Raw genomic sequence first — 27500 nt, 5'->3', positions numbered from 1 at the left:
GATCCATCGACCATGGCTGGTACTTCTGCTACTTAATTGTACTTTTTTTTTTTTTTTTTACATATTTCTGTTTTTACTTTCTTATCACTTCAGCTTGTATCATTGCTGCCGTGTCGAGGTGTATGGCTGTTGGGGAACCAAGCTTAAGAATTGTACATCTTATTGTGTACAATAAGATGTGATGAAAGCAATTCTGATTCTGATCCTTACCCTAAACCGAACCATCTCTAGCCTACTACCTAAACATAACTGTATCTGTATTCATCTGTACTACTTAGTTAAGTCTTCAACCAAATATTGTATTTGGTAGCAATTGTGGAACTTTATAATTTCAAGACATGACAATTATCCCTGTATACATGACATATGTCACATGACAGGGGTCACGCCCCGTTACATCAGGTATTTGTGGTTAATTGAATAGCCCCTTATATGGTTTCACAGTAACACAGTAGGAAATTGCATCATCACTTTCAAAGGGACAGAAATGGGATCAAACTGTGTGAAATATGAACATAAAGTGAAATATGGTATGTGTTTAATTACATGGTAAATAATCACTTACAAGTCAATGACGGCCGTCATTGACTGATTGACTTCATCGTTGAAGCCTGAGTTAAAGAGAAAAGTACATTAGTTTATTCCCTGCTCTACTCTCATTGTGCTGACACCACAGGTTTACTCTAACAGACTGAGAGCCTGCAGCCTCTAACCGCGTCTGTAGGGGTCACTGCTGAGCTGATGCAATGTGCTCATACAATAAACATGCTCTCTCTCGTCCCCTCTCTCTCTCTGTTCCTCTCTCTATCTGTCTCTCAACTGGAAAAAGTTGAACCACGGGACTACATCGACCTGCAATGTTACCAACTATCATATACAAGTGTGGTATTACAATAACATAATATAAGATACCTTCATACTTCTTAACATCCACATTGTGAAATAGACATAGAAATTGTATTGATTACAGTAGATCCATTATGTCATCCAATTATGTTCAAATTAAATCCAAGATTCTACAGCTATGCTGTGATTTTATTAACTTTCAGCACATATAAGTGATGTTTCCATATCGTAACAGAGATTTGAGCCTTGTCCTCATCAAAAGCCACCCAATAGACCAGATATAGTAAAGCATGTAGGCTACCAATAGATACTACAGTAGTATTTAAAGGTATTATTCATTCAGTAGTGTTTAAAGGACGTTCAGTGTAGGTTAACATACTCTTATCTTTCAACTTTTGTATTTATAACATGTGTTAGATGCTTAACACCTTGCTAGGAAATTCCACAACAATTGGAACTTCTCCCCTCACCAACGAGGCGGTGGGAAAGAGAGGAATATCTGGCGGTAAGCAGCGGTCAAGCCTTTCGAAAGACGAATGTATCTGCGTCCTGAAATACACAATGAGCTGCGGGGGTCCGGGGAGGGGGGTCTAGGTGCGAAGTTGTGAGGTGATTATGGGCTATAAATAGCGCCGCGTGTGTTGGACACAGTGGAAGGGCGGCCTCAAAGGAACGCCCTTTAGGAGTCTCTGTGTGTAGCGTCACAGACGGCCCTTTGTGGTTCGACTATTTCTGGTGTCGTTGGGTTGTTGGGCGTCCAACAAGCTTGGAGTTTTAGCTGTGTGTGTGTGTGCTGAGCTACGAGTCTCTGGTGTCCAGTGAGAATTGAAAACGATAGTTATGTTATTATAACTAGTTCTACGATTGTAGGCGTAGCCGTCTAGTCTTGTGTCTGTAGTGGAGGTGGTCCATAATAGACCCATGGTCAATAGATCTGTTGTCCAGAGCTATACTCAATAGACTTTGACTATAGATCAGTGGTCTGTAGATCTGTAGTAGGCCTACATACTAGATCTTTGGTCATTAGATATGATGATATACATTCACAGGATAACTGCCTTCCGACTTTAGGTCTTTTTTTTTTTCTTGTTTTTTGTTGGTTGTATTTCGTGATTCATATTTAATTAATTTCACATGTTCATCCCGTAGCGGCCAACATACTATGTTTTATTTAATTGACGGCTCGCAGTAGCCTCCAGCCAATTAGCTTTTAATTAGTGTCTCGGTTGCTAATTGACAGCAGGTTCGGGGGACAACATGAAGCCACGCTTTGACGGATGTTTACCACTGAAGTGTGATTCTGACACCTCCATCTTAAGTTAATTATATCTGGGTGCTCGTATGACATGATCCAGCCGACCCCCCTTATTCCTCTCAGGCTGCCCCCAACGTCACATTCCCTCATCGGAATTCCGCATTACGCTAGAATGTGGAGGCAAGGAGGGATGGGTCCTGGGTGCTGGGGTCAGAGGTCAGAGATAGTACAAAGAGAGGCGAGGTGAGAACCCGGTGACAGCGCGGCCAAATGGGACCAAACTAAACCAACGAGGACTCATAAAACATGATAATAACCAGCCATAACAGTTATATAGGGCTACATGTTTAGCATATTACTTTTATATTGAAGGGAAGTCGGCATTTTGTTGTTTATTTATCTTTTAGAATCTAACTTCCCACATCACCTTCCCCTTGCACCTTCCCCTTGCTAGGATTGAACACTATCGATTATAAAAAGTCACTATCAAAGATGAAATACCGAAGGCTGCATCCAAATAGTCCTTCTATAAAACTCTCCTAAAACTCTGGATGATGTTCTCAATCGCCGTTGTGCTTCAATACTTGAGACAACTGCCAAAGCAGCTTGGGACAAAGTATATATCAGTTTATCCTTAACAAGAAATTCTTTGCAAGTTTGTCAACTACATCGTTAGACATACAGCGGTTGTGATTCATTGACCCAATAAAAAAACGGTTGATGTTGCCTTAAATGGCGCTAACGCAGCTCAGCTGTCTCATTTCCAGACTGCTACTGTCTTCCCAGTTGACCCCTAACTGCCCTGCTACTGCTCATCTCCTTGAAGATGTAGTGAACTAGCAATGGGAAGGAAGATGTAGGAAAATGTTTGGGAATGGAGCCCAAGGCGGATATTTCCTCTCTGGGTACCTCACTGAGACCTTTTGGGAAGCACTGTTGTAGGAATACAACACACCAGTATTCTCCCTCACTTCTGGGTTATCAGCCATGATGCCTTCAGAAACATGCATATTCTCACAGAATGAATCGTATCATAACTACCGTATAATATTAAACTGTAAAGGAACTAAAAGCAAGTGTTTTTCGCTCTGAACATGTTAACGAAGGTTATCGGGTAAGACAACCTCAAACACTCCTACATGAGTTAGTAAGTACTTATTTAAGATAATTAGTACTCTATTTCCCCATAATAATACTATCTAATAGCAATAGTCACCTCTGCCACCAGGCGCTGGTGTAATAAAGGAACTGTGACAAACACATATATGGTACAAAAAAAGTTTATTTAGTAACATTTTTGTAAACATTTGAGGTAAATGAACATTTACATCAACTTGTTCTTACAAACGAATCATTCATACACAAGGCACTTCTCTTGTTTGAGTCACAGTCAGGACAGGTAGCTCCATGTTGTGATTTCATCGTTGGAGAGAGAGAGAGAACTTCCCAGAATGCATCCTTTCCAGGAAGGATCGTTGCATGAGAACCATCTGGCGTGACCGTCCAACCAGAAGTCCCGTCCAGCTGTGACATCACAAAAGCAGTTTTTTTCTTCTTCTCTCGCTCTCCTTGTGTTTCTGTTTTTGATATTTTAAATCCGCTAGTTTCAGACCAGTCAGGTTAAAATAAAGAATAAAAAAAAAACAATTTACATGTTTTTTTTGTTTGTACTTTTCACATTAAAATAATTATTATTTCTTTAAAAAAATACTGTCATATTTTTTTCTCTCTCTTATTAGTTAAATAATGTCTTTTATTGTGAAGATCCACTGTGCTTTGGGTTTAAGACCATTTTCCTTAAAGGCTCGTAGAGGCTGGCATGGTGCCGTCCTCTCTAAAACAATACCAATATCACCATAGAAGAACAGCATTATTTAGCCTAAATGTGCAAATCTTTATCAACTACTAAAATGTAAACTTTAAGAATCAAAAAAACACAAATGCAGAACAAAATATGGAGAAGTTTGTCATTGTGTACAATGAACACCAACTGAAGAAAGCTGCTTATATGGGGCGTGAGGAGAATGAGAGGGTGAGTAGAATGATCGGGGGGGGGGGGAAGGGATATATGAGGAGAATGAAGGAATGAGGAGTGAGAGAAATGAAGGGGTGAGGCAGACGGGGGCAAAGTCTTGCTGTATCCATGGAACTCAGAGGTTGTTGGAAAAGCGGTCGCCATCGTCTGAAAGCAAATAAAGCGTAAAACATGGTTTCTAGTTTTCTAGTTACAAGTATCTTGTACAAGTATCCCTATACAGAAACATTGTGGGAGTGAAAGTAAAGTAAAAGGAGTGTTAGCTGTTTTGGTGTACCCTGGTTCACTACCACTAACTAAGTGATTTCAGAACAAAAGCAAGGCACGTGTACGTTTTATTTGGCGACAGGGGCCTGAGATGGGGCCCTTGACGATGAAAATGCAGAACGGTGTTTAAAACATTGGCAACAGGGTTTGTCAACCATCTCTATTAAAACCACTTCCTCCACCAAAGCGCCTGTCATTTAGAATAATTATAACGTACAGTGATACCCATGGAAGTCTAGATCTCAGACCCTGGCCTCCGTCTTTGGTTGTATTCACGGGTCAGCTGTGCTCTTTAGCTATTTCTGGAAACCGGGAGTATCCATTGCAAGTACTACCTACTCCCAGTGTAATTTCCACACTGGTTTTGAACCAAAGTCCCACTTTGACTCTGAGTCAATGAAGTATTATCCAGGAAGAGGATTTTCGGGAAAACCAAGCAAATGGTTGGAGGTGTGTCAGTGTGTTCCATAGGCGTCAGTGGTTTGATCCTGAAGTAGCAATAACGGAGCCATATGATGCATAGATGTTCATCGATCAGTGTGCATATTAAACAAACTCCACGAGAAATAGAACCGCTCTTCCTCCGCCAATCAAATCAAACTACTTCTGCAAACGTTTCCGTGGTGATATTCCAGTTAAGAGTAAGCACAGAGTCCTTCACTTAGTCCAGGAATACACATTTGGTCTACAACTCACCAGGGGCTGTGGACTGTGGATGTAGTTCCACCTAACTGCAAGGTTTCCACTTCCTGTTTCCTGTCCCTCTGGTCTCCTCGCTCTGGGAACAGTTTTACGTTTTTTTTTCTGGATATTTGTGTGTGTGTGTGTGTGTGTGTGTGTGTAAATGTGTGTGTGTGCAGGATTGGAGTGTTGCGGGTGTGGGTCATGGATCGTGGAAAGGTTCTGGAGGTGTGAGTGTTGGGGGGGGGGGAGGGGGGTAGTGGTGGGGGTGGGGGGGGGGGGTATAGAGGGGGTTTCAGATGGCGAGGTCATCGTGCCGGGCGCGGATGCTGCTGCTCTTACTGGCTCTGCTAAGTCGCCGGGGGTCCGGGGAGATCCCCTCCAGGTGCATCTCCACCGTGGCTACGGTGACATCCTCCTCCTCCCGCTGGCCCGGCTCGGGGCCCAGGCCGGCCCCGTCGCCGCCGCCGCCGCCGGTCGCGACGTCCCCGTCGCCGGGGGTCGCCATAAAGGGGGTGTGGCTAGCGGAGCGGGGCGGGGCCGCGTCGCTGCTTGAGGAGGAGAACGACGTGGGGGTGGGCGAGGCGGCCTTCATCTGGCGGGTGTGCTGCTCGGTCGCCAGGTTGGCCCAGTTCTGCTGCGCGGCCAGGCGGTGGTTGTTGTTGCTGCTGATGTAGTAGTGGGCGGCGGGCGGAGTCGGGGGAGGCGTCCGCGCCCCCTCCTCCTCCCGCTGGAGCTCCTCCATCTTGAACTCTGCGTCGGTGGCGGGCCCCATGCCGGCGGCGATGTGGCTGTAGGTGGGGGGGTAGCTGAGGAGAGCCGTGGCCCCGTGCGAGGCCACGCCCTCCGGCGGGGCCAGCGGGCCGGCGGCCCGCAGCACGTGGTCGGGGTGGTACACGCCGTGCTTCAGCTTCTTCCAGCCCAGGTGGTAGATCTCCAGCAGGTTGAGTAAAAGGGACACACAAGCCACAACAAGCATGAATATGATGAAGATAGTCTTCTCCGTGGGCCTGGAGATAAAGCAGTCCACCGTGTTGGGGCACGGCCAACGGGAGCACTTGTAGAGCGGCCGCAGCTGGAAGCCGTACAGGAAGTACTGGCCCAGGATGAAGCCCACCTCAAACAGAGTCTTGAAGATGATGTTGAACACGTAGGTGCGCAGCAGGGCCCCGCGGATGCGGATTTTGCCGTGCTCGTCTCTGATGGGCGGCTTCACCTTTTTACCGCCGTCCCCGTTCCGGTACGGCAGCTCCTTGTCATCGGGGAACCCGGTGACCTTGCGGTGCTCCTCCTCCTTCTCCTTGCGCTTCTCCTCCATGCGCACGATGTGCAGCACGTGGCCCAGGTAGATGAGCGTGGGCGTGGACACGAAGATGATCTGCAGCACCCAGAAGCGGATGTGGGAGATGGGGAAGGCCTGGTCGTAGCAGACATTCTCGCAACCGGGCTGCTGCGTGTTGCAGGTGAAGTCTGACTGCTCGTCGCCCCACACCTCCTCCGCCGCGGCACCCAGCACCAGGATGCGGAAGATGAAGAGGACGGTGAGCCAGACCTTGCCGATCACCGTCGAGTGCTCCTGCGCGTTCTCCAGAAGCCGGCCCAGAAAGCTCCAGTCGCCCATGCTTGAAGATCTCTAGCCTGTGTGTGTGTGTGTGTGGGGGGGGGGGGGATGGTACGGGTGAGGGGGAGAGGGGGAGAGGAGGGAGAAAAAGTTGAAAGTCTCCAATTTTTCAGCCCGTGATTTATGAGTCTGGTTCTAGAGCCAGTGACACACTCAACATGCTAGACACTCACTGGACACATGCTGACACTCAGCACTCTAAACAATCTAAACAAAATGAATACTCAAATGCAATGTCAATACACTCAGATACTCAATACACTAACACGCTCAACATGGCAAAACACTCCACAACGTGGTTACAAATTCAACATGCTATCACACTCCACTTAAGGTATATATATCTTTCTTTCAAAAAGCTGCCGTCGGTATGCCTTGGGTCTCTGTGTCGGTGATTCTGAGTGTAGGCCACAAAAAGTCACTAGGATGTCGTACAAATGAACATCGATGTGACTCTCCTTAACTAGTGTGATAACAAAGCACAAAACGTGGCAGGAAACACGAAGCGGGCCGCGGCCCTGACGTGTCGTTTACATTTTTGCCGATGGCCTCTATGGGCTAGGCTGGCAAAACAGAAACCTACGGCATACCTGGCTATTTAACTGAGTTTATCCACACACACCCAACATGCCAACACACACAGGGACGGGGAACGGATTCTACCAGACAACCCAGTGTGGTTTGCTCGAGGACGCTAGGGCAGGATTGAGTGTTGAATGCGAGGCTGAGCTGGGTTCATATCCATAACAAATCAAACGGGCAGCGCAGCACTCTGCACAAGACCCGCCGCTATTGAGAGGCTGATTAACTGTATGGACCAGGTGGTAGGGCGAGCCCGGGGTCACTCGCTGTCTATGTCTCTCACCCTCGCTCGCTCACTCTCACCTGCCCGCTCCACTGCTCTGCAGGCATGTGCTGAGATCAACAATATAGCGCTGAAAATCACACACACACACACACACACACACACACACTGACCAACACCCACAGACATACACACACACACATCCACACACATACAGAGGCACATCCACAAATAGGCCACAGACTGGCACATGCAATTACACATATACACACACACACACACACACACACACACGTTTACACATCAGACACTTGCATACCTCATTCACTTTACACATCCAGTAACCACGATCAACTGGCCTGTTGTCATGCCAAAACATTTAAATGTTGTAACAACGTTGCATCAGACAGATTTGGCACTAACCGAAAACCAATCGATCGCAATTAATTAATCCAGAAATCAAACTACAATTATTTTTGTATTATGATAATCTTTCAATGTTTCCTAACAAGATCTGTGCTCGCTCAGATTACCAATATACATTATTATTAGCGTTACGATGATATTGTTATTAGTAGTATGAAACATAGGTTATACCTTTTTGATCGCAAAGAAGGAAACATAAAAATGGAAACTTGCTGGTAAATTAAGAAGTTTGAAATCAGACAGCAGGTCGTTCTCTGGGCCGTTTGATTCTGGTTTTAAAGAGTGATGTGCACGTGAGTGAGCCAGTAAATTCACGTGCACAGAATGGAGTGAAGCACACACACGAAACACACAGACGAGAGAGAGAGAGAGAGGGAGAGAGAGAGAGAGAGAGGGGGGGAGAGAGAGGGAGGAAAGTAGGGGGGCTTACTATGTATTTCTTCTATTAGAGGTAATAAATCCATCGACTAGGGTTCACCATATGTAGACACCTGAAAGAGAGGGAGATGTAGATATCTTAATGGCAAAAACCAAGACAACTTTAACGAGTATTAAAAGAAAGTTACAGTCGATATTTTTCAATAATATAAACTCACCAACTGTTCTTATTACAACCCTTATTTCAAATTTATATTTACCTGCTCTTTAAAGTCAGTGTATGTCAACTACATTTTTGCTTACACCATTACTATATTAATCAAACAGTAAATCACTTGAAATAACTATGTAACAAAATACCTATTTAATAAGCATATTTGAGGACAAATGTATCACTGGTGGCACAGTGACATGAACCAAGACTTCTATACCAACTTTGTTGGAACAACCTATTATCATATAGGGCACATTCTACTCAACTTTGTTATTATAGTATTATCATACAGACCACTACCACTACTATATTCAACCTAACAATTCTTCCACTATTGTATATATATATATGGTAAATATATTTTATCATTATAACACCCCCCTTAACAAAATGTCTAGTAAACAGTGCATAGAACACATCGTCAAGTTCAACTCACAAACGCATACCTCCCCTGACAATACCGAGAGAGCTGGACCCTCACTCCCCATGAAAAGAACCCCCGGCACCCTTTGTCCGACTGGTATTTAAACATTCATTTATTTTCAAGTATTAGAGCAACACCTTACCAAACTTTATCGTGCCTATACGTGTTAGTCTGGCTGAGCCCTGATGCGATAGGTCAATAGAAAACAATCCCATCTTCTAATAATGTTGAATTGTCATTGTTCCAAACTTGATACGCCACTATCCAATCAAATCACTATTCTTCAGTTATTGGCTCCATATTTAGTGGTGTCCCAGGCAATTGGGGGTGCCTGGGACCAGGGGTGGGGTTGGGGGGGGCCTTACCAAACTCTTGTCAGGTGTAGCCGGCCGAGGAGGGGAGGGGGAAGGGGGGAGGGGGTCTTGCACCAACTTCTTCACGCGTCAAGTCCGTCGCGGTTAAGAGGAGTCGCGCCCGCGGCCTGCGGCGTGTCTAGTGTCGGGAGGGTAAGGTTCGGGCACGAGGCTCGGTAAAACGCAGCTGCCTCCCGCTCCGAGCCATCGCGACTCTCACGTTGTGTGACCATGCATGAGTGGATTCACCAAGTCATAACCGCTCACGCCACGCCCCCCGTCACCTTCCATCACGCGTGAGAGACAGACAGAGAGATGGGCAGAGCGAGGGGAGGAGAGAGAATATGTTTGTTTGTAGGAATGACTGAATAAATGCGCTAACTGAACTGGAAAGTTGGAGCCACCGCTTACTCTCACTTTTCGAATAAATTCGACCCGCAAGAGGGGAGGAGAGAATAGGTTTGTGTGTAGGAATAACTGAATAAATGCACTAACTGAACTGGAAAGTTGGAGCCACAGCTAACTCACTTTACGAATAAATTCGACCCGCAAGCTTTTGTTTGTGTAATTGTATCCAACCTTTATTTAACCAGGCAAGTCAATAAATGCGACGTTTGAGGACAGGGTTTGGGCTAAAATTAAAGTCAGGTTAAAAGAGAGCGCAGCACACACCCAAACGTTTCCAACACACGCACTTCTCACAATAAGCATGCCATAAATAGCATACAGTAGCTTCGGCCAGGTATCAAACAGCAGGAGACAGTAAGCAGCCTACAGACAAACAGTTAAACTTAAGGGGATATTGTTGGCTCAGGAAACTGCATGAAGGCTACCAAATATCTGGGACCATTAAAGCACTCAAAGATCCCATGTCAAAGCACAGAAAGATAAACACAAAAAGTGCAGTTCTTTCAGTTTATTAGACAAAAAAAACGGCAAGTCATAGTGCACATGTAACAAGACGTAGCCTACAATACAAGTTTCTTCATAAAGAAAAGCAATTTCAGGGTAGTAAGCAAGGTGATGTAAAAGTAACTGTTTAACAAAAAAAAAAAAAACTAGGCTGGATGAGTCCTTCTGAGCTCTAAACACTTCCGGTGGAGGCCATCCGCCTCAGCTCTCAAATCAGTATTGACCCCTTCTTTGAAGACTCAAGAGACGCATTGTTCTGCTCCACATTGAGCAGACAAGGAAGTCTCCGCTCCAGGTTCAGTCGAGCAGGCTAAATAAAGATCAATCTGAAAAGTGATACCGACGCCCCCTACAAGAGATCCACGGTAGGCCCCCCTCGGTCGGTCTCATGTCGTGGTCAATGGCACCAAATGACAGTTTTCCTGCAGCGTCTCGTTTGCACCTTTCTTAAAAACCGTGGGCCCGGAGTGACTCTAGAGCCTACGAGATAAAACTTTAACAGGGATAAATCTGCAGGATTAAAAATACACTTCGGTAAACCTTGAAACTGTGCGTCGCTTAAAAATACACAACATTAAAACATTTTGTGCCATACATAAAAAATAAAACTATGGAAGAGTTAACGGAGGCACTTTATTCTCTCCTCTTCCCCCCCTTTAATTAATCCTCAATTTCCTTCAACCACATAACAGCGTGTATATACGTGGTATTGCATGGGCGCCTGTACACCACAAGGTGTCGCTGTAGATCAGCTCTTGTTCTGTTCACGCTAAAAAGCTCCCATCAAATCTTACAAGCGTCCACAATACTTAAATAAAAAAATACAAAACTCATGAACACTTGATCAGTCTTGGGGGGGGGGGGGGGGGGTAAAAATCTACAAAAGTGATATAAAAAGTATCTCAACACCACTATAGTCTACTTTGTTTGGTTAATTCTCTACAGAATACACATGGACGAGTCAAACGTCGACCACCGTTGGCTCACTACTTCCATCTTGGCTTCTCCACGTCTCAATACTTCACGTCTCCTTTCTTCCTGAAGTCCAACACTCTGTCTCCCCCCCCGGCCGCCGCCGTCCTCAGCTCCGCTCCACCCCTCCCCCGTCTCCCCCCCCCCCGTCAGGCCGTCTTGTTGCCCGAGTCCATGCAGGGCGACATCATGAGCTCGTTCTTCTTGTTCTCCATCAGGGCCGCCCCGGCGTCGTGGTGCGCGTAGGGCAGCTTCCTGCGGGCGGCGCGGTTGGAGCAGCGCAGCAGCGCCTTGGCCACCAGGTAGGCCAGCTCGGCCACGTTCAGCACCATGCAGATGGTGGACGAGGACACCATGAAGATGGTGAAGATGGTCTTCTCCGTGGGCCGCGAGATGAAGCAGTCCACCTTGTTGGGGCACGGCCACTGCTCGCACTTGACCAGCCGCGGCATCTGGAAGCCGTCGTACAGGAAGTACAGGGCGTACATGAAGCCGCCCTCGAAGAGCAGCCGGAAGAACAGGCTGCAGGTGTAGGTCCACCACAGGGGCCCCGTGATGGGCAGCCGGCGGCGCTTCAGCGTCTCCAGGTCCTGGTCCGTGGTCTTGTCGCCGCCGTTGGAGCGCAGCATGGTGCGCTTGTCGCCGCGGTTGCGGTACGCCACGTGCATGGCCACCAGCAGCGCCGGCGTGGACACGAAGATGAGCTGCAGGCACCACAGGCGGATGTGGGACACGGGGAAGAAGTGGTCGTAGCAGACGTTCTTGCAGCCCGGCTGCTGCGTGTTGCAGGTGAAGTCCGACTGCTCGTCGCCCCACACGCTCTCGGCGGCCAGCACCAGGATGGTGATGCGGAAGATGAACAGCACCGACAGCCAGATCTTGCCCAGGCTGGTGGAGTGCTTGTTGACGCCGCCCAGCTGGGCGTACAGCGCACCCCAGCTCATGACTACAGTTACCGCACGAAGTCACACCCGTCTGAGTGGGGGAGGGAGGGGAGTGGGGAGGGGGGGGGAAGAGAAGGGGGGAAATTTAGACTTTAAACATGGTCAACTGGCAGGGCCGCGTCCACAGGGGACTGGGGTGGCAGTCGAAAATGTGACTAGCCACCCGGATGGGCCCACCCTACTACAGCTTGCAGAGAAACAAAATGTTCATTTTGTCAAGTATACGTCCTCCGCAGTGCTCTGCAAGCCGCGGGTGTAGAGCACTACTATACAGATATATTTTTTGCACACATAAATATGTAAACATGGCTTTGAACACTACCGTCATCTTTTTCCATGTTAATGCTCACATCTCCCACAACTGAACGTTTGGGCTACATTGCTGCTCCCAATATTCTGTGATTTTTGTTACGTTAAGATGAGAAGGTAAAAATTGTATTGAGGAACCCAGTTATATTGCAAGGTTCTTCGGCTGAGATACTGTTCATTAATCACAGACCAAATGACGTCAACGCAAGTGCGTCACAGTTTCTCTATTAGCGTCATGTCGACACCTGCTCAGTATGGAGCAGAGCAAGGCCAAAAGTGAAACTTTTTTTTCTCTCTCCTGGATTTAAAAGTTGGTCGTCTCCTGTAGGAACCAAGTACCCATTCGGCTGAGATAAGGAGGACGTGCGTATATATGGTCCAGGGACATGGCAGATGAGAAAGAAGGCTCAACATGATTCACCCCCACTGGTTTCAGGTATTGGTCAAATGTCACTTATGAACCACACTGTATACTGGCCTGATGTCAACGATCCTTTTAAAACACGGCCTTTTAGATGCCTACACAAACAGGTCATAGGCCTACTAATAAACTGCACATGTGCACTACGGATCAGATAGGCGACCAGGTGATGGTCGTCATAGGCTTATACATTTTTAATATTCCAGTATCGAATGGTAGGAGTTAATGTCGTTTTTAAGAGGGCTGAACCAAGTCATTAAAAAAAGCTTAAAGTGTAAGCAAAAGTACGCTACATTACGCCAATTGGGAGCGTTAATGGATAGGGTAATATTCGATACTTAATTAAAATAGCAATTCAAAAAGTTAATTTGACTCGATTTTCCAAATTGTAATACACAATGCTGGATGAAAAGTCTAACCTGTTCAGAATTAATTAAAAGGAAAATGCAGCGCAACATCACTGACAACTCATTGTTAACCACCAAGAAATAAATAAACTGCCTAACTCACCTGTTATTGTTTGTGTAACGTGAAGTCCATCAGTTAAACCCCCATCTACAGCAGAACGTAAGTCATATGCAATGAGAATGAACTACTTCAACCTGTGTGGTCTATTTAAACACTACGTTGGGTGATTGAGGCGGTCCGCGCTCGTTGAGCTGATGATCTTCAGGTGCGTCTGTGGACTTAAGAGGCCTGCCCTCACAGCCCAGATGGGCGGGGTCAGAGAGGGGGAGGGCCCGTGGTTTGAGGGGTGTCGTGTAGGTAACGATATGGGTCACACTTGTTGAGGCACAAACAGTTCGCCTCTTTGTTTTTAACCGCTCACATCCGAGGCAAGTCGGGATGTCTCATACCTAAAACCACTTGTCGACCAGATGTAGGCCTACCAGATGTAGCCTACCAGATGTAGCCTACCGCCTGTATATAGTCATATACCCGTATGAAAATGCACTGTTGTCCTCAAGCATTGAGAGCGTCAATCGGAGATGGATATTCAGTTTTCTGTGTCTCTGAGGCGCTGGTAGTTACCGGACTGTACATTCTCGGGTCCGCACCACCTCCGGAATGTCGCACCGCAACGCGGAATTCGACGCGGCGCGTCCGAGCGCACCACAAGTGTCTATAGGCGCGGAGACGTCACGCGGCAGAAACGAAATACGAATAACAAGCGTGGGAGCGTTTAAAATGTCTTTCACACAGCCGCTTTAATTGTGAGAAATATTTATTGTTAGTGTGTTAATCATTGTTAGTCAACAATGTGATCGTCATAATAATTAACAGAACAGTGATTAATATTTAAAACCAACACTCCTAATGTAGACTAACTGCCCACTCCCTTTATTTATTGTCAATTTATAATACATTAACTGGGTCACATTGTCACAAGGAGAAGTCTTTGATTCAGCACAGAGGAAAATTCGACTTCCCCGAAGGTAAATTCCTGATATAAAATCAACTTTCACAAAAAAGTTCTGCTGAGAATTTAGCACCAAAACAACCTACAGTATATCTGACCAATGGCACCCACCAAGATACTGGATCATCTAGGACAGTGTTGCTCAACTGGTGGGTCGTGACCCAAAAATTCTATCTTTTAGAATAAGTAATGTGCTTTTAATGCAGGGATGAAAATATTTATTTATGTTTAAAAAAAGGTCATAATCACATTGTGTATGTGTGTGTGTACTAGCCAATTTTGTAGAAAAATAAATTGGCCTGGTTTGAAATGTATAAAAGTGGGTCGCGACTTGACCATGGGAAAATGTGGGTCCCAAGGCCAGACCAGTTGAGAACCACAGATTTAGGATCCAGCAGGACTTTTACTTTGTAAACCCCGGGGGTTCCCAGAGAGAGCAGGTCCGAGTTGGCGTCGCCCGAGGAGGTCGGGTCTCAGGGCTTCTCCTTCTTCAGGCACGCCAGACCCATGAGGAGCAGGTCTCTCCTCTCTCTCCTGGCTGACAGGTGCTCCGGCTGGCTGGGGATCAGCTCACTCATCTCCTGGAGAGAGGAGGAGGAGGAGGAGGAGGAGGAGGAGGAGGAGAGACGAGGAAGAGAGGGAGGTGGAGGAGCAGGGGAGAGAAGAGGAAGAGAGGGAGGTGAAGGAGGAGGAGAGAAGAGAAAGAGAGGGAGGTGGAGGGGAGGGGAGAAACGGAAGTGAGGGAGGTGAAGGAGGAGGGAGGAAGAGGAAGAGAGGGAGGAGGAGGAGGGGGAGAGAAGAGGAAAAGAGGGAGGTGGAGGAGGAGAGAAGAGGAAAAGAGGGAGGTGGAGGAGGAGGGGGGAAGAGGAAGTGAGGAAAGCGGGGGAGCAGGGGAGATGAGGAAGAGAGGGAGGTAGAGGAGTTTGGAGAAGAGGAAGGGAGGGAAGTGGAGGAGGAGGAGAGAAGAGGAAGTGAGGGACATGAGGAGGTGGGGGAGGAGAGGAAGTGAGGGAGGACGGGGAAGACGGGGCAGAGGTGGAGGAGGGGAAAAAGGAGGTAAAAAGAGAGCACATTAGGAGAGGAGGAGAGAGGGCAGGAGAGCAGAAGGCCACCTCTGTGCTGACCTCCCTTTCTCCCAGCCTGGTGTGTAATGTGTATGCATTAGTGCGGCGTCGTGTCACGCGCGGTAGGCCCGTGTAAGCGTGGCTAACCGGGGCAGGGCAGCATGTGACCGGTTAGGGAGCACAGAGGTGCGCTACATGCACCACGGAGAACCAGATCTACTGGAACATACATAAGAATCAGCTTTATCGGCCAAGCATGCATAAACATACAAGGAATTTGACTCCGGTTCCGTTGCTCTCTCACAGTGTCCTTACTTAAAAGAATGACAGCGTGATTAATATGAGCATTTAAACTACTTTGCACCTCCCGTATAACTTTTTGGTTCAATGGAAAAATGGAGGAAATGTTAGTGGGTAGAGAAGAGTTTTAAAAATTGTTCTCTTCTGAATGTGATCAGAGAGTGGGAGCTGGAAATGTAACAAATACACCAAAACACCAAAAGTATGAGAGCGAGCATAACCGTAAGCCCATTTTTTGTTCTGACATTTGATTTGTGCCTCCAACTCCTTATGTTATCTGCCCATTAATATCAATCCCATACAATAAGTGATTAGTTTGCACGGGTCATTAGGAAGTCTTGTTTTCTTCAACTGGATTTAAATGAAAACTTCCAATATATATATATATATATATATATTTTTTTTTTAAATGCATGATCAAATATCGATCTATTTTATAACACAGCAATCTTCCGCGACCCCATATGCAAATCAGGTGACCCCCAGGTAGGTCCTGGGACCTTTGCTGTAGTAAAGGTGCTGACTCACGATGAGCCTCGCCTCCTTAATGAGTGCTGCTCCTTACCCACACAGGGCTGCAACTAACCATTATTTTCATACTGGATTAATCCAATGATATTTCCTTTTGATTTTTCTATAAAATATCCCAGTTCTCATCCCCAGAGTGGAATGTACGCAAGACACATCTTCAATTAGCTTTCTTTATCGGACAATCTCCAAGAAAAAAACTAAAACTAAAGAATTCCGCTTTTGATCTGTTTTTGATAGTGGCGGCCGGCGGGTTACCGTGGTGATTCGCTCCGCTGCTTCTCCAGAGAACTGAGGCACTGGTCCTGCTGAGCTCAGCACCCTCCTCATCCCAGTTCTGTAGCGCTGCAGGTAGTCCTCCAGACCTACAGGGGGCGGTAGCCCCCAGGAGTAATGTCACACACACCGCTTGTGCATTGCGATTCTACTTGCCGTTCAACAGCCAGCGTAAATTATGTCAATGTTTTTGTGTACTTTGTTTGCACGTTACTTTACTTTAAGTCTGACGAGTCCAGCTGTAATAAACAAAATGCTGACCTGCAAGTGGCTCTTTAAGGATGGTTGACTTAAGGGTACAATGGTTCAAATGGTATTCGGCTTAGGTATTAGATTAGGGATGGGTTAATATTACATGAAATAGCAGTTTCCCTTTTATCTTGACCCGTTGAATGGAATTTGTGAAAGCAATGCGTAAAATGCCTCACTTTCCTACCCTGAATAGAATTACTGTGACTATGAGATGCAATTTTTTTACATTGAATCACGCCCTAGTATTCTGTTTGACTACCTTGCATCACACCCTAGTAGTGAAGGTAGTAGTACTAGTAGTATGCAATATTAAGAAGTAAACAATGTAACAGGAACGTTTGATTCAGTTAATAATACGCTGAGGTAAGCAGTGCATCATGGGTGATACCCATAATTCTTTCCCATGTATGTAAAATGTGTGTTGTGTTCCAGAGGTATGCACACTTAACATAGCGGTGAAGGACACGCAACATAAAGAAAACATGAAACCATTGTTTTCAACAGAGGTGCTCCTTTAGAGTGGCATCAAATGATTTAGGCTAATGATTTCTGACTAGTCGTAATCAACCTCACAAATGATTGCTTGGCTGATATCGTAAAGAGGGCCAGCTTGAAGGTTTCTTGACATTCCTCTAATAGGAAATCCTGCCATAGATCGGTGGATCTTTAAGGAGATAACATTTATGTCTTACCCACCCATCCTCACACCCTCTCTGACAACACATAGGGACTCCCTCCCAATGGCCCTTCTCTCCCAAATACATAATCTGCTTCCATTTAGGTTTGTTGTTGGCTTCAAGTTTGCCAAGTCAAAGTAATAAATGTTCTCCAGTCAATCTGTAGATACATTCATATAAAAAAGAAAAGCCTGCCCTACACCCATAACTGAATGTTATTAAGGCTGAGTCACTACAATTAGGATTGACCTCACACCTAATTGACCAATGGCTTTAACCCTAAAACTGACCAAACACAAACATTATTTGGGTTTTCACAGACGCAACATAACAACTCACTCATAACACTACTTATGGGTCTGCTTTTTTTACTGTACCAGGGCAGGGTTAGTAGAATAAACTAGTGAAGATGACACACATTGACCATGGACCATGTCCCCTGGTACATGACAGGAGAAGACCCATAATTAGTATCTCAATTTAATTTAGAAAAAGTGTACAGGACCATGTATACTCGTCCCACTATGTGCATGACCAACAGGTTTACACCCCTGGACCTCGGTTAATTTCATGAGTTGCCATGGACTCAGAACACGGTGTAATTATCAGGGACTGACTGGAAGTCCTGCTCTCACCTCGGTGTAACAGATAACGGCTGGAGCTTAACTCACACACCGCTCCACTCTGCGGGGCTATTCTCAGATATGAAGTCTATTTTCATCTATGTGCAATGTCTGCCTGCCTGTCTGTCTGTCTGATGTCTTCTCAAATTAATTAAGAGATTTTAGGTTGCACGTTCTCTGTGGAAAGCCCAGCCGGAGGAGAGAGCGTAGAGAGAGAGAGAGAGAGAGAGAGAGAGTGAGTCAGAGACCTAGCAGAGACAGAGTGACACATAGAGAGGGGAGAGGGACTCTGGCAGTGGCAGAGGCCAGAGGGCCCCTAAGTGCTAGAGTATCTGATGGTCTGGCTTTGGGCACTAGAGATCCATCAGTAGTGTCTGGTCCTCCTGAGCTCCCTGGAGGAGAATCCAGCCCCCTGGGGACCCGCCAGGGGGGTCAGTCTTGTTTACCAAGGTCTATCTAGTTCTCTGGGGTCCATCTAGTTTTCCAGAGTCTCTTTAGTACTCTGTCTGTATCATCGAGTTGTTGGAGGTCCGTCTAGTTTTCTGTGGTCCGACTTTTTTTTCTGGGGTCAGTCGAGCACTTTATTGTCCATCTAGTTATCTGGGGTCAGTCGAGTACTTTATTGTCCATCTAGTTATCTGGGGTCAGTCGAGTACTCTGGGTTCAGCCCAGTTTTCTGAGGTCGATCTAGTACTCTTGGGTCAGTCCGGTACTCTGTTGTCCATTAAGTTGTTGAAGTTCCATCAAATTTTCTGGGGTACATTAGTTTAGTTCTTGGGTCCTTCTAGGTTCCTGATGACCAGCCAGGGGTCTCCTGGGACCAGCCAGGGGTCTCCTGGGACCAGCCAGGGGTCTCCTGGGAGCTGCCAGGGTTAAGCTTGGGTACCCAGTCTCCGTGTCTGTAGCACAACGGCGGAACCCATCCTGGCAGGGTTGGATTACTGGCTCTTACCAGACCTCATCAAAGAGCGCTTTGTTCTACCAGCTCTGTGTGTGTTGTTGAGCACACATGTGTTGTAAGAGGTGTGTGTGTGGTGTGTGTGTGTGTGTGTGTGTGTGTGTGTGTGTGTGTGTGTGTGTGTGTGTGTGTGTGTGTGTGTGTGTGTGTGTGTGTGTGTGTGTGTGTGTGTGTGTGTGTGTGTGTGTGTGTGTGTGTGTGTGAGGGAGAGTTATTTTCACGTTTTCACACTGGCTACTGAGATTCTTCGTCTACCTGACATATAACCCTCACTTCTCTCATCACACACACACACACACACACACACACACACACACACACACACACACACACACACACACACACACACACACACACACACACACACACACACACACACACACATCCCTTACTTACAGTCACTCTGCCACTTCGACTCATGTTTCTACACTAACAACTTTAATGAGTGTAAAACATTTCCAAAGCACAGATTTATAGTCTTATAGTCAGAGATAATCAACTGAATGAATAGTTCCAGCACCCCATTGGCTGGTTGTTTCAGCCAATGGAATGCAGATCAATTGAACGGAAGAAGGTTGGATTTCAGTATTCAAGTCATTTAATGACTTGAATAGTCATGTGTTGACTATTCAACACATGAATAGTCATCTGTTGGTAAGGGGGTGGGGATGATGGGAAGTTTATGTGTTGGTAAAATAGCAGCATTTTTAAGGCATTATTTTACACTTTTAAACAGACTTCTGTGGTAAACACGCTCCTTTAAACTCCCACAGGCCCTTAGCAGTCCCTAAATATACAATGTTTATTCGATTTATTTTGACATTTTTTTAGTTATTTAAGTTAAAAATCTTCACATATTGTGGATGGTCGGCTTCTAATGTGTCTTTGTCACTGCTTCTATGTTTTATTTAAATATTGCTGATGTGTTAATTTTAATCCAATGCTTAAATGAGAGACTTGGAAACTCATGGAGGAACCTTACCTTCTGGTGCGTTCAGATGCATTGTTTCCATAGGACCGATGAAGGCGTAGCGCATGCCCAGGCCCTCTGACATAACCAGGTCAATATCCCGGACAGAGATGACCCCCTCCTAGACAAACAAGCAGGCACAAAATATTTATAACATGCATTAAAAACTATAGAATACATTACAAATGAGCAGAACGTTCAAAAGGAAGAACACACACACACACACACACACACACACACACACACACACTGTGTTCAGCATCACTTATTCGCTTTAACGTGCTGTTTAAAAAAAGGGAAATTTGATTCGCTGGCTGTTTTTAAGATTAGCATTAGCTTTGTTAGCTCCAATGCCTTCAGAGCCAGCCAATCCGTTTTTTAGGACAAGAGGAGTCTGTCTAAACTAATGGGACCATGTAGCGATCGGCCAATCAGATGACTGTGTATGGTTAGGATACAAGAATGGAGATGATGGAGGTAAAATGAGAGGGAAGGAGACAGTAGAAGAGAGGGGCTGGAGAGAGAGAAAGAGACAGAGAGAGAGGCTACAGATACCTGTTGGCCGGCACCCGAGGAAATCAAAGCTTGGAGTCAGGGAGAGGGGGGATGTGTGTGTGTGTGTGTGTGTGTGTGTGTGTGTGTGTGTGTGTGTGCGGTACAGGGTTGTCATTGTTTGCTTCACAATTACCCCAACTCATAGCCCCCTCGGTGTGTGTCATGTGAGAAAGAGTCTGTGTATGCAGCGTGTTATGTGTGTGTTGTGGATGCGTGTGCGTGTATTGCAAGTTTTCGTGTGTGTGTGTGTGTGTGTGTGTGTGTGTGTGTGTGTGTGTGTGTGTGTGTGTGTGTGTGTGTGTGTGTGTGTGTGTGTGTGTGTGTGTGTGTGTGTGTGTGTGTGTGTGTGATAGAGTTGTATTTAGGTACAGGTGAAAAGGGGTCCTTCCGCTACCATCATCGCCCAGGCAACCAGCTCCTTTCACAGCCACTCTGCTTTCAACTGCTGGCTCGTACTCAAAGAGGCTGTGTGTGTCAGTAGTGCTTCTGTGTGTGTGTGTGTGTGTGTGTGTGTGTGTGTGTGTGTGTGTGTGTGTGTGTCCGTGTGTGTGTGCATTTCTGTCCAGCGAGGATTTAATGTTATCATGCAAAAGGCACAATTACTGACTGTTTGGTACCCCCCCTCTCCTGGGCCATACAGAAGGGGAATTCCAGGTTTAAATAACCAGTAACAGAGTACTTCCCAGGGTGGCCGGTGGGTCACACCACCAGGGTGGGGTCTCCGGGGCTGGGTACTGATCCGAACAACCCGCCGCTACCCAGAGTTGAAACTGGACCGATGCTCGGATCTCGACTGGCGCTAAAAGGTCACGCTTTATCTCATGGCGGAAACTCCACAAAGCAGCTAACATGCTGAAATGGTCGAGAGTTTTGTTGACATGCAACATCGGTTTGTCGTGTTGTTTCTTTAATACATTTAAAGTGTGTCGTATTGCAACAATTATCAAACATTTAACCAGAAGCAAATATTGAGGTGTATCCAGAAATTGCCAGCCCGATCTCTCTTAGCCTCTGGTACTATAGCCTAGCACGCCTTGATCCAAGTACAACATAGCGTCACACAAACAAGAGCAATATTTTAATTGAAGGTCCTGTCTTGATGTCCTGTTTTTTGATGTCCTGTCCTGATGTCTTTTTTTTTTTCAAATTTCAGACTTGCTATAAAGTATTGACAATAGAGTATTATCGTATGGTGTTGTATCGTATCGATCCACCCTGAGCCTAGCACACCGTAGCCTCGCAGAATCAATCTGAAGCTAGAGCCCTGCGCTACAAACAAGTTTGCCGGTCGACTCTCCCCAACCACTCGGTGATTATTATTATTATGTATGTGTGTGTGGTTTGTGTGTGAGTGTGTGCATGCATTTGGATTTATGAGCAGGGACGGGCAGCTATGAGGCTCATCAGGTTCCTCTAGTAATCCTCTATACGTCTAGAGACGTCCCCTGCTACGTGCGTGGTAATAAACAACAACACTAACACAACGGGGGAAAGCTTCAGCTGTGAACGGAAATATTCTTAACGATTTATTTTTTGCATTTTTATGCTTATTTACTTATTATAGAGTTAGAAAGAGAGGAAGGTATGGAAGAGAGAGAGGGGAGGACATGAAGCAAAGGACCACGGGCAGGAATCAAACCCGGTGCGGTCGCTGCGGTCAGGACTGAGCCCATATGGTACGCCCTCTACCCGGGGTGCCACCGGGGCACCCCCGTAAAAACGGAAATATTAACGCCCGATAATATTTACAGGCCAAGAGTGCCTGTTTTGGTGTAGCCACAGTGCACAACCTTGGCCTGGTCGTGTTCTGTGCGTTGGTTCAAATCCCTCCCCTTACTACAATAGCGTCACGGCCTTTTGATGGTGTGCTGACTCATTCAGTTCAACAGGTTCACCGCTAATGGCTATGCTAGCCACGCAGGCTCATGCTACATAACTCACAATCCACACGACAGCAGGCTCAAATACTCACCAAATATGTAAACATTGTAGGCACGTTGAATATGAGTTACTTTAACGCTCAATGAATTCCATTTTAAATTCCCCTATTACTGAAACACAAGCATGTCTGCAACATTTTAACATGTCATCATGACATTTTAACACCAAGCTGTCCCTTTTGGACAAGCCAAACTAATTTATGAAAGATCAAAGGTAAATTCCTTTATGATTTAGCACCATGCAAATATCTCGGGTCACTGGAAAACCCAGAATTTCAAGAATATCAATACTGGGACTTCAAGTTGTTGTTGAAGTTGTACGCCTGTTTCTCACGACCACACATTTCTTTGCAAATACCATCTATTCTAATTAATTTACTCACTGTGCAGCTCTGATTCCTAGAATCAGGTTCCTTTTTGGTAGCTACCCTTACTACATGGTACCCTTGGGTATCCCTTGACTGTTCTCAGCCTCATTTGTAAGTCACTTAGAATAAAGTGTCTGACGGATGTCTAAATGTAAATTGTATTTACGGATGAGGGACCTCAGCCATCTGTGAGGGCCCAGAAGTTCCAACCCAGGGGCCCCAACCATCGAAAGAGGGCCCTCTCTACGCTGGGACAAGCCCCCTTCGTTAGACAAACGCTGAGGTTGTGAGTAGTGCGGGGCCGGCCGGACTTGGCCAAGCGTGACAATTGTTCTGTCTCCGTATCTGACCGCGCTGGTGAGGAGCTGAAGCCTCCTTAGAAACCACTTCAAGAATCGTGGGCCCCTTAACACAATAGAGACCAGAAGTGACAGTAGAGGCAACGGAAGGCTGACAAAAGAGGCCCGAGAGCTTCGCTTTGAGAACCTGCGTCAGGGTTTGGACACGGCCTTGTTGACAGCCAAGAGGCCAGAGAGGAAGCCTCCCGTGTAAAGGTTCGGGCATAGCTCTCGGGTCTCTTGTTAGCATTAGCATTCCTCAGCCGCGAGGAATGTTCAGACGCGCCACGTACAGCCACTGGCTTGGACTTCTTGACATCAGAGACCCTATCAAGGGGAGAGAATAGAATGTCAGAATGTAATCCACCTGTTGTCCTCCAGGGGTTTCCAACCGTGCTTCAGAAGGTTAGCACGCAAGAGGAAGACGAACTGAGTCCTAAGGTAGCCGCTGGCGCTAATCTGGTGCTTTGGCCTCTTTGGGTTCATTCTTCAGGAAATTGCCGATGGATTCTGGTTTGGGGACGAGGCCAAGGAGGAGGAGTCAACTTCTCCCTCTTCACGATGGATGGATGGATGTTATGTGAAGAGTTTTAGTACTAAGCAAGACTAAACTTTCCACGACAATTAAGCATGTCGGTGAGTGTGTGAATATGTGCATGTGTGTATGCCTTGATGTGTATATGTGTGCATTTAATTTGTTATGCATTCTGTGTGTGTGTGTGTGTGTGTGTGTGTGTGTGTGTGTGTGTGTGTGTGTGTGTGTGTGTGTGTGTGTGTGTGTGTGTGTGTGCGTGAGAGTACATGGCGTTTCATTTCGAGTCACATTCCGGTTACACCTTCCCATCATCCCCACCCCCTTCACCATAATCATCCTCCCACTCATCATCACCACCATCACAATTATCACGTGTGTGTGTGTGTGTGTGTGTGTGTGTGTGTGTGTGTGTGTGTGTGTGTGTGTGTGTGTGTGTGTGTGTGTGTGTGTGTGTGTGTGTGTGTGTGTGTGTGTGTGTGTGTGTGTGTGTGTGTGTGTGTGTGTGTGTCCCACCTCCACGAGCCTCCAGGACTCTGCGATGATGGCATACTGGACTCTGTTGAGGGCAAAGCCATCGATCTCCTTGTTGAGACGCACCGGACACTGGCCAACCTACACACACACACACACGTACACACACAGACACACACGTACACACACACACACACACACACACACACGTACACACACAGACACACACGTACACACACGCACACACACACACACACACACACACACACACACACACACACACACGTACACACGTACACACACACACACACACACACACACACGCACACGCACACGCACACGCACACACACTATTGAGCCCATATTGGGTTTTTCCGTGTGAACCACCTGTGTATGTGTGCGTATGCGTATGTGTGCACCATCAGTGTGGGCGTGCAGTCATTGTGTGTTAGCAACAGTGTGTGTACCTGAGTCATGAGGGTGTGTGTGACGTCCACCACGGCCCCCAGTGTGGCTGGGTGGGGCACCAACTCCACCAGTTTGACGTAGTAGGGAGGATTTACCTGCAGTGGGCAGATCATAACCAGTCACGCTATAACTAACCTAGAGTCCAACAGTCTTTATTGCTTTATCTGAGCTTTTGTTGTACAAACTGTGACATCACAGAAATATGTATTACACAATGAGTATTCATTGTAACACAAACACACACACACACACACACACAAAAGATGAGCATGGGGTTGGGCATTCCAGCGGTACAGCTGGTTCTTGGGGATGGTTAATGTGGGTGCTAGTGTTTTGTTCTGTTTGCTTCCAAGGGCAGCAGTGGTGAATTGCCCCACTCTTAGGGCTGTATGGTCAAGGACAATGTATTGCAATATGACCAGCAGAACCAAACCTGATATTATTGTTGAGCTCTGACAGTGGAGGACCTCTTTCTCTCCCAAAGTTAAACGCAGAAAAAAACGATGAGAGAGAACAGAAAAGAGAGGATAGCCTCGTTGATATGAATACCACGAGGGTCCTTGACCCTCGTGGGCGTGGGATTCGATTTTCCCATAAAATCTGAATTTTTCAAACTCCCGTGAATGAAACCAGTTTCATGCGGAAAAAATGTCTGACTGAAATGCACACAAATGTAATGACCCCCCCCCCCCCCCCCCGCCACCCCCACCCCCTGTGCCTCTAGGTGTGACCCTGGGCAGGTACTAACCGGATGTGATACGATGCAGCGGTTCGGCATCTGGACTGCTGAGAAGACGTTGCTAGGCAACAGGCAGGAAGTGGAGCTGCTCAGGATGACCTCCGACCCCACAAGGCGCTCTACTGCTTGGAACACACTCTGCTTGGCTGCCAGGTCTTCAAATACACTCTCCTGGACACACAGACACACACACCACATACAGTATATATATATATATATATATAAATGACTTTATATTATTTCTACTAATTGGTAGATTGTAGGGAGTAGTAGCAAAAATGTAACCATCTTAAACCACCTGTCTGTTTCTGACTGAACCACAAGTCACTTCAGTTCATGACGATGATGATGGTGATGATGATGATGATGATGATGGTGATGATGTCTTTATGAGCTGTAGGGTGCCAGCAGGTTGAGAGGAGTGGAACCGGCTTAGCTAGTCGCATACCTAGCTAAAGCATTACCCACATACCTAAACGTCCTCATATAAATAACACAAAGAGCTCCACACACACGCGCACGCACACACACACACACACACACACACACACACACACACACACACACACACACACACACACACACACACACACACTCTTTTGTCCATCAAGAGCACAAGTCCCTGGGATCACTCTGTGTCGCCCTGATGTCTATCTTTATATGTACTATTGGTACTAGATGGACTATTAGCACTTTCATTCAAAGCGACTTACTGAGAATTCAGATACATGTCAGTCACCATCACCTGGGGGTTAGACAGTACAGACAGAGCTCATTAAGGAGCAGGTTGTGGTTAGATATTTAATACAGAGACGGGTCATTAAGGAGCAGGTATGGGTTAGACCATTAATACAGAGACGGGTCATTAAGGAGCAGGTAGGGGTTAGACCATTAATACAGAGACGGGTCATTAAGGAGCAGGTAGGGGTTAGACCATTAATACAGAGACGGGTCATTAGGGAGAAGGTTGGGGTGAGACAGTTTATACAGAAGGCTGATAGAGGAACTGCATTGTAGTCGCTTCTGCCAGGGCTTTACAAACAGGTGGTCATGGCTGCCGCTTGGTTTTGACATTGGGATTGGAACCAAACACCTTTGGTCGGGGAGTCAAAGACACTAACCTTATGTCCTCACAACGTCCGTCTCTGTGTTATAACTTCCATGCTCCAACCTCAACGTGGGATGTTTGGGTTACCAAGGCCACATGATACTGAGCATTTCGGTTTGTAGAAAGGGTGATAAGTAGGTAGGTGCTAATCGATGACCAGACAATACTGTAATTCACGGGTGAGCTCGTCACAACGACAAAAAAAGCCCTGACCCCATGTGATAGGATTCCAGCGGGTGGGAGTCACTTCCTTGATCCTACTGAATAGCCCATTATACTGGAATCAGTTTGATCACTAGGATTGATTTACCCTTTGTGTAATGGTAGTCTCTCTCTCTGTTGCCTCTCTCTCTGTCTTGTCTCTCTCCCTTACCCTCTCTCTTCGTCTGTCTGTCACACAAACACACACACAAAATGTTTATATTATTATTAAAATCATAAGACTCTTTTAAAGGAAAAGTCTTCCACCCATCTGTGTCCTCGTCTCTCTGTAGAGAGAGCAAAGAGCTGACTGTGTTTTCTTTTTCTGTCCGATCTCCATGACCTAGAGTCACAAGTCCATTGTGCGTTCATTGACTGTGTGTGTGTGTGCGTGGGTGTGTAAGTATGTTTGTTGTGCATTGTGTATGTTCTGTCTTCTTGTCCTTGGCTTCACAAAGGAATGATTACTGATTGACATGGAGCTGATGAGCTCTTGATGGTTTTAAAGTCTGACAAGGCTCAAAAATAGAGCGAAGCCTGGCTTGGGCCTCACAGTAAACAACTACAATCTACTACTAATCTACATCTGTTACAATCTATGTCAGTACCTCTATATCTACCATCTAGTACACCTATATCTATATTTTAAAAGTACTAAATCTAAATATTATATTATATTCATCATCTATATTTACCTGCTACCTATTCACCATCTACATCTATATTTACCATCAATATTTACCATCGATATCAACTACAATCAGAAATGTACAACAAATGCAAAGCAAATCCTCAAAATTCTCTGGTAAATATCAATCTTATTGGGCTTTGAGTTGTCACAACCTA

The 27500-nt window shown here is 46.1% G+C and overlaps 3 protein-coding genes across 3 annotated transcripts in view; all 3 read right to left on the bottom strand.

Annotated features, from left to right (window-relative positions):
* Nucleotides 1-5379: 5379 nt before the first annotated feature.
* On the bottom strand, nt 5380-6705 carry gja3 (gap junction protein, alpha 3; the record flags this gene model as incomplete). The annotated part of the gene is made up of 1 exon (XM_084478032.1): nt 5380-6705. The coding sequence occupies one exon, from the start codon at nt 6703-6705 to the stop codon at nt 5380-5382; it is 1326 nt and encodes a 441-aa protein (XP_084334158.1).
* Nucleotides 6706-11330: 4625 nt separating this feature from the next.
* On the bottom strand, nt 11331-13513 carry gjb8 (gap junction protein beta 8). The gene is made up of 2 exons (XM_084478198.1): nt 13374-13513; nt 11331-12164 (listed from the first exon to the last, which is right to left on the bottom strand). Exon 2 carries the CDS (start codon nt 12131-12133, stop codon nt 11339-11341), a length of 795 nt encoding a protein of 264 aa, XP_084334324.1. The 5' UTR covers nt 12134-12164; nt 13374-13513; the 3' UTR covers nt 11331-11338.
* A 554-nt stretch (nt 13514-14067) lies between these two features.
* The window catches only part of cryl1 (crystallin, lambda 1), a 15902-nt gene continuing 2469 nt past the window's right edge, over nt 14068-27500 (bottom strand). The window contains exons 4-9 of the mRNA XM_084478428.1: nt 25355-25516; nt 24606-24701; nt 24181-24279; nt 19944-20052; nt 16434-16540; nt 14068-14864 (exon numbers count right to left, since the gene is read on the bottom strand). Coding sequence (XP_084334554.1) covers nt 14757-14864; nt 16434-16540; nt 19944-20052; nt 24181-24279; nt 24606-24701; nt 25355-25516 — 681 coding nt within the window. The 3' untranslated portion in view covers nt 14068-14756. The remainder of the gene's footprint in view (nt 14865-16433; nt 16541-19943; nt 20053-24180; nt 24280-24605; nt 24702-25354; nt 25517-27500) is intronic.

Source organism: Micromesistius poutassou, assembly GCF_964030765.1.
Source record: "Micromesistius poutassou genome assembly, chromosome: 14".
Lineage (NCBI taxonomy): Eukaryota > Metazoa > Chordata > Actinopteri > Gadiformes > Gadidae > Micromesistius > Micromesistius poutassou.
The sequence above is the reverse complement of the archived record's forward strand: the minus strand, read 5'-3'. Positions and strand labels throughout refer to the sequence as shown.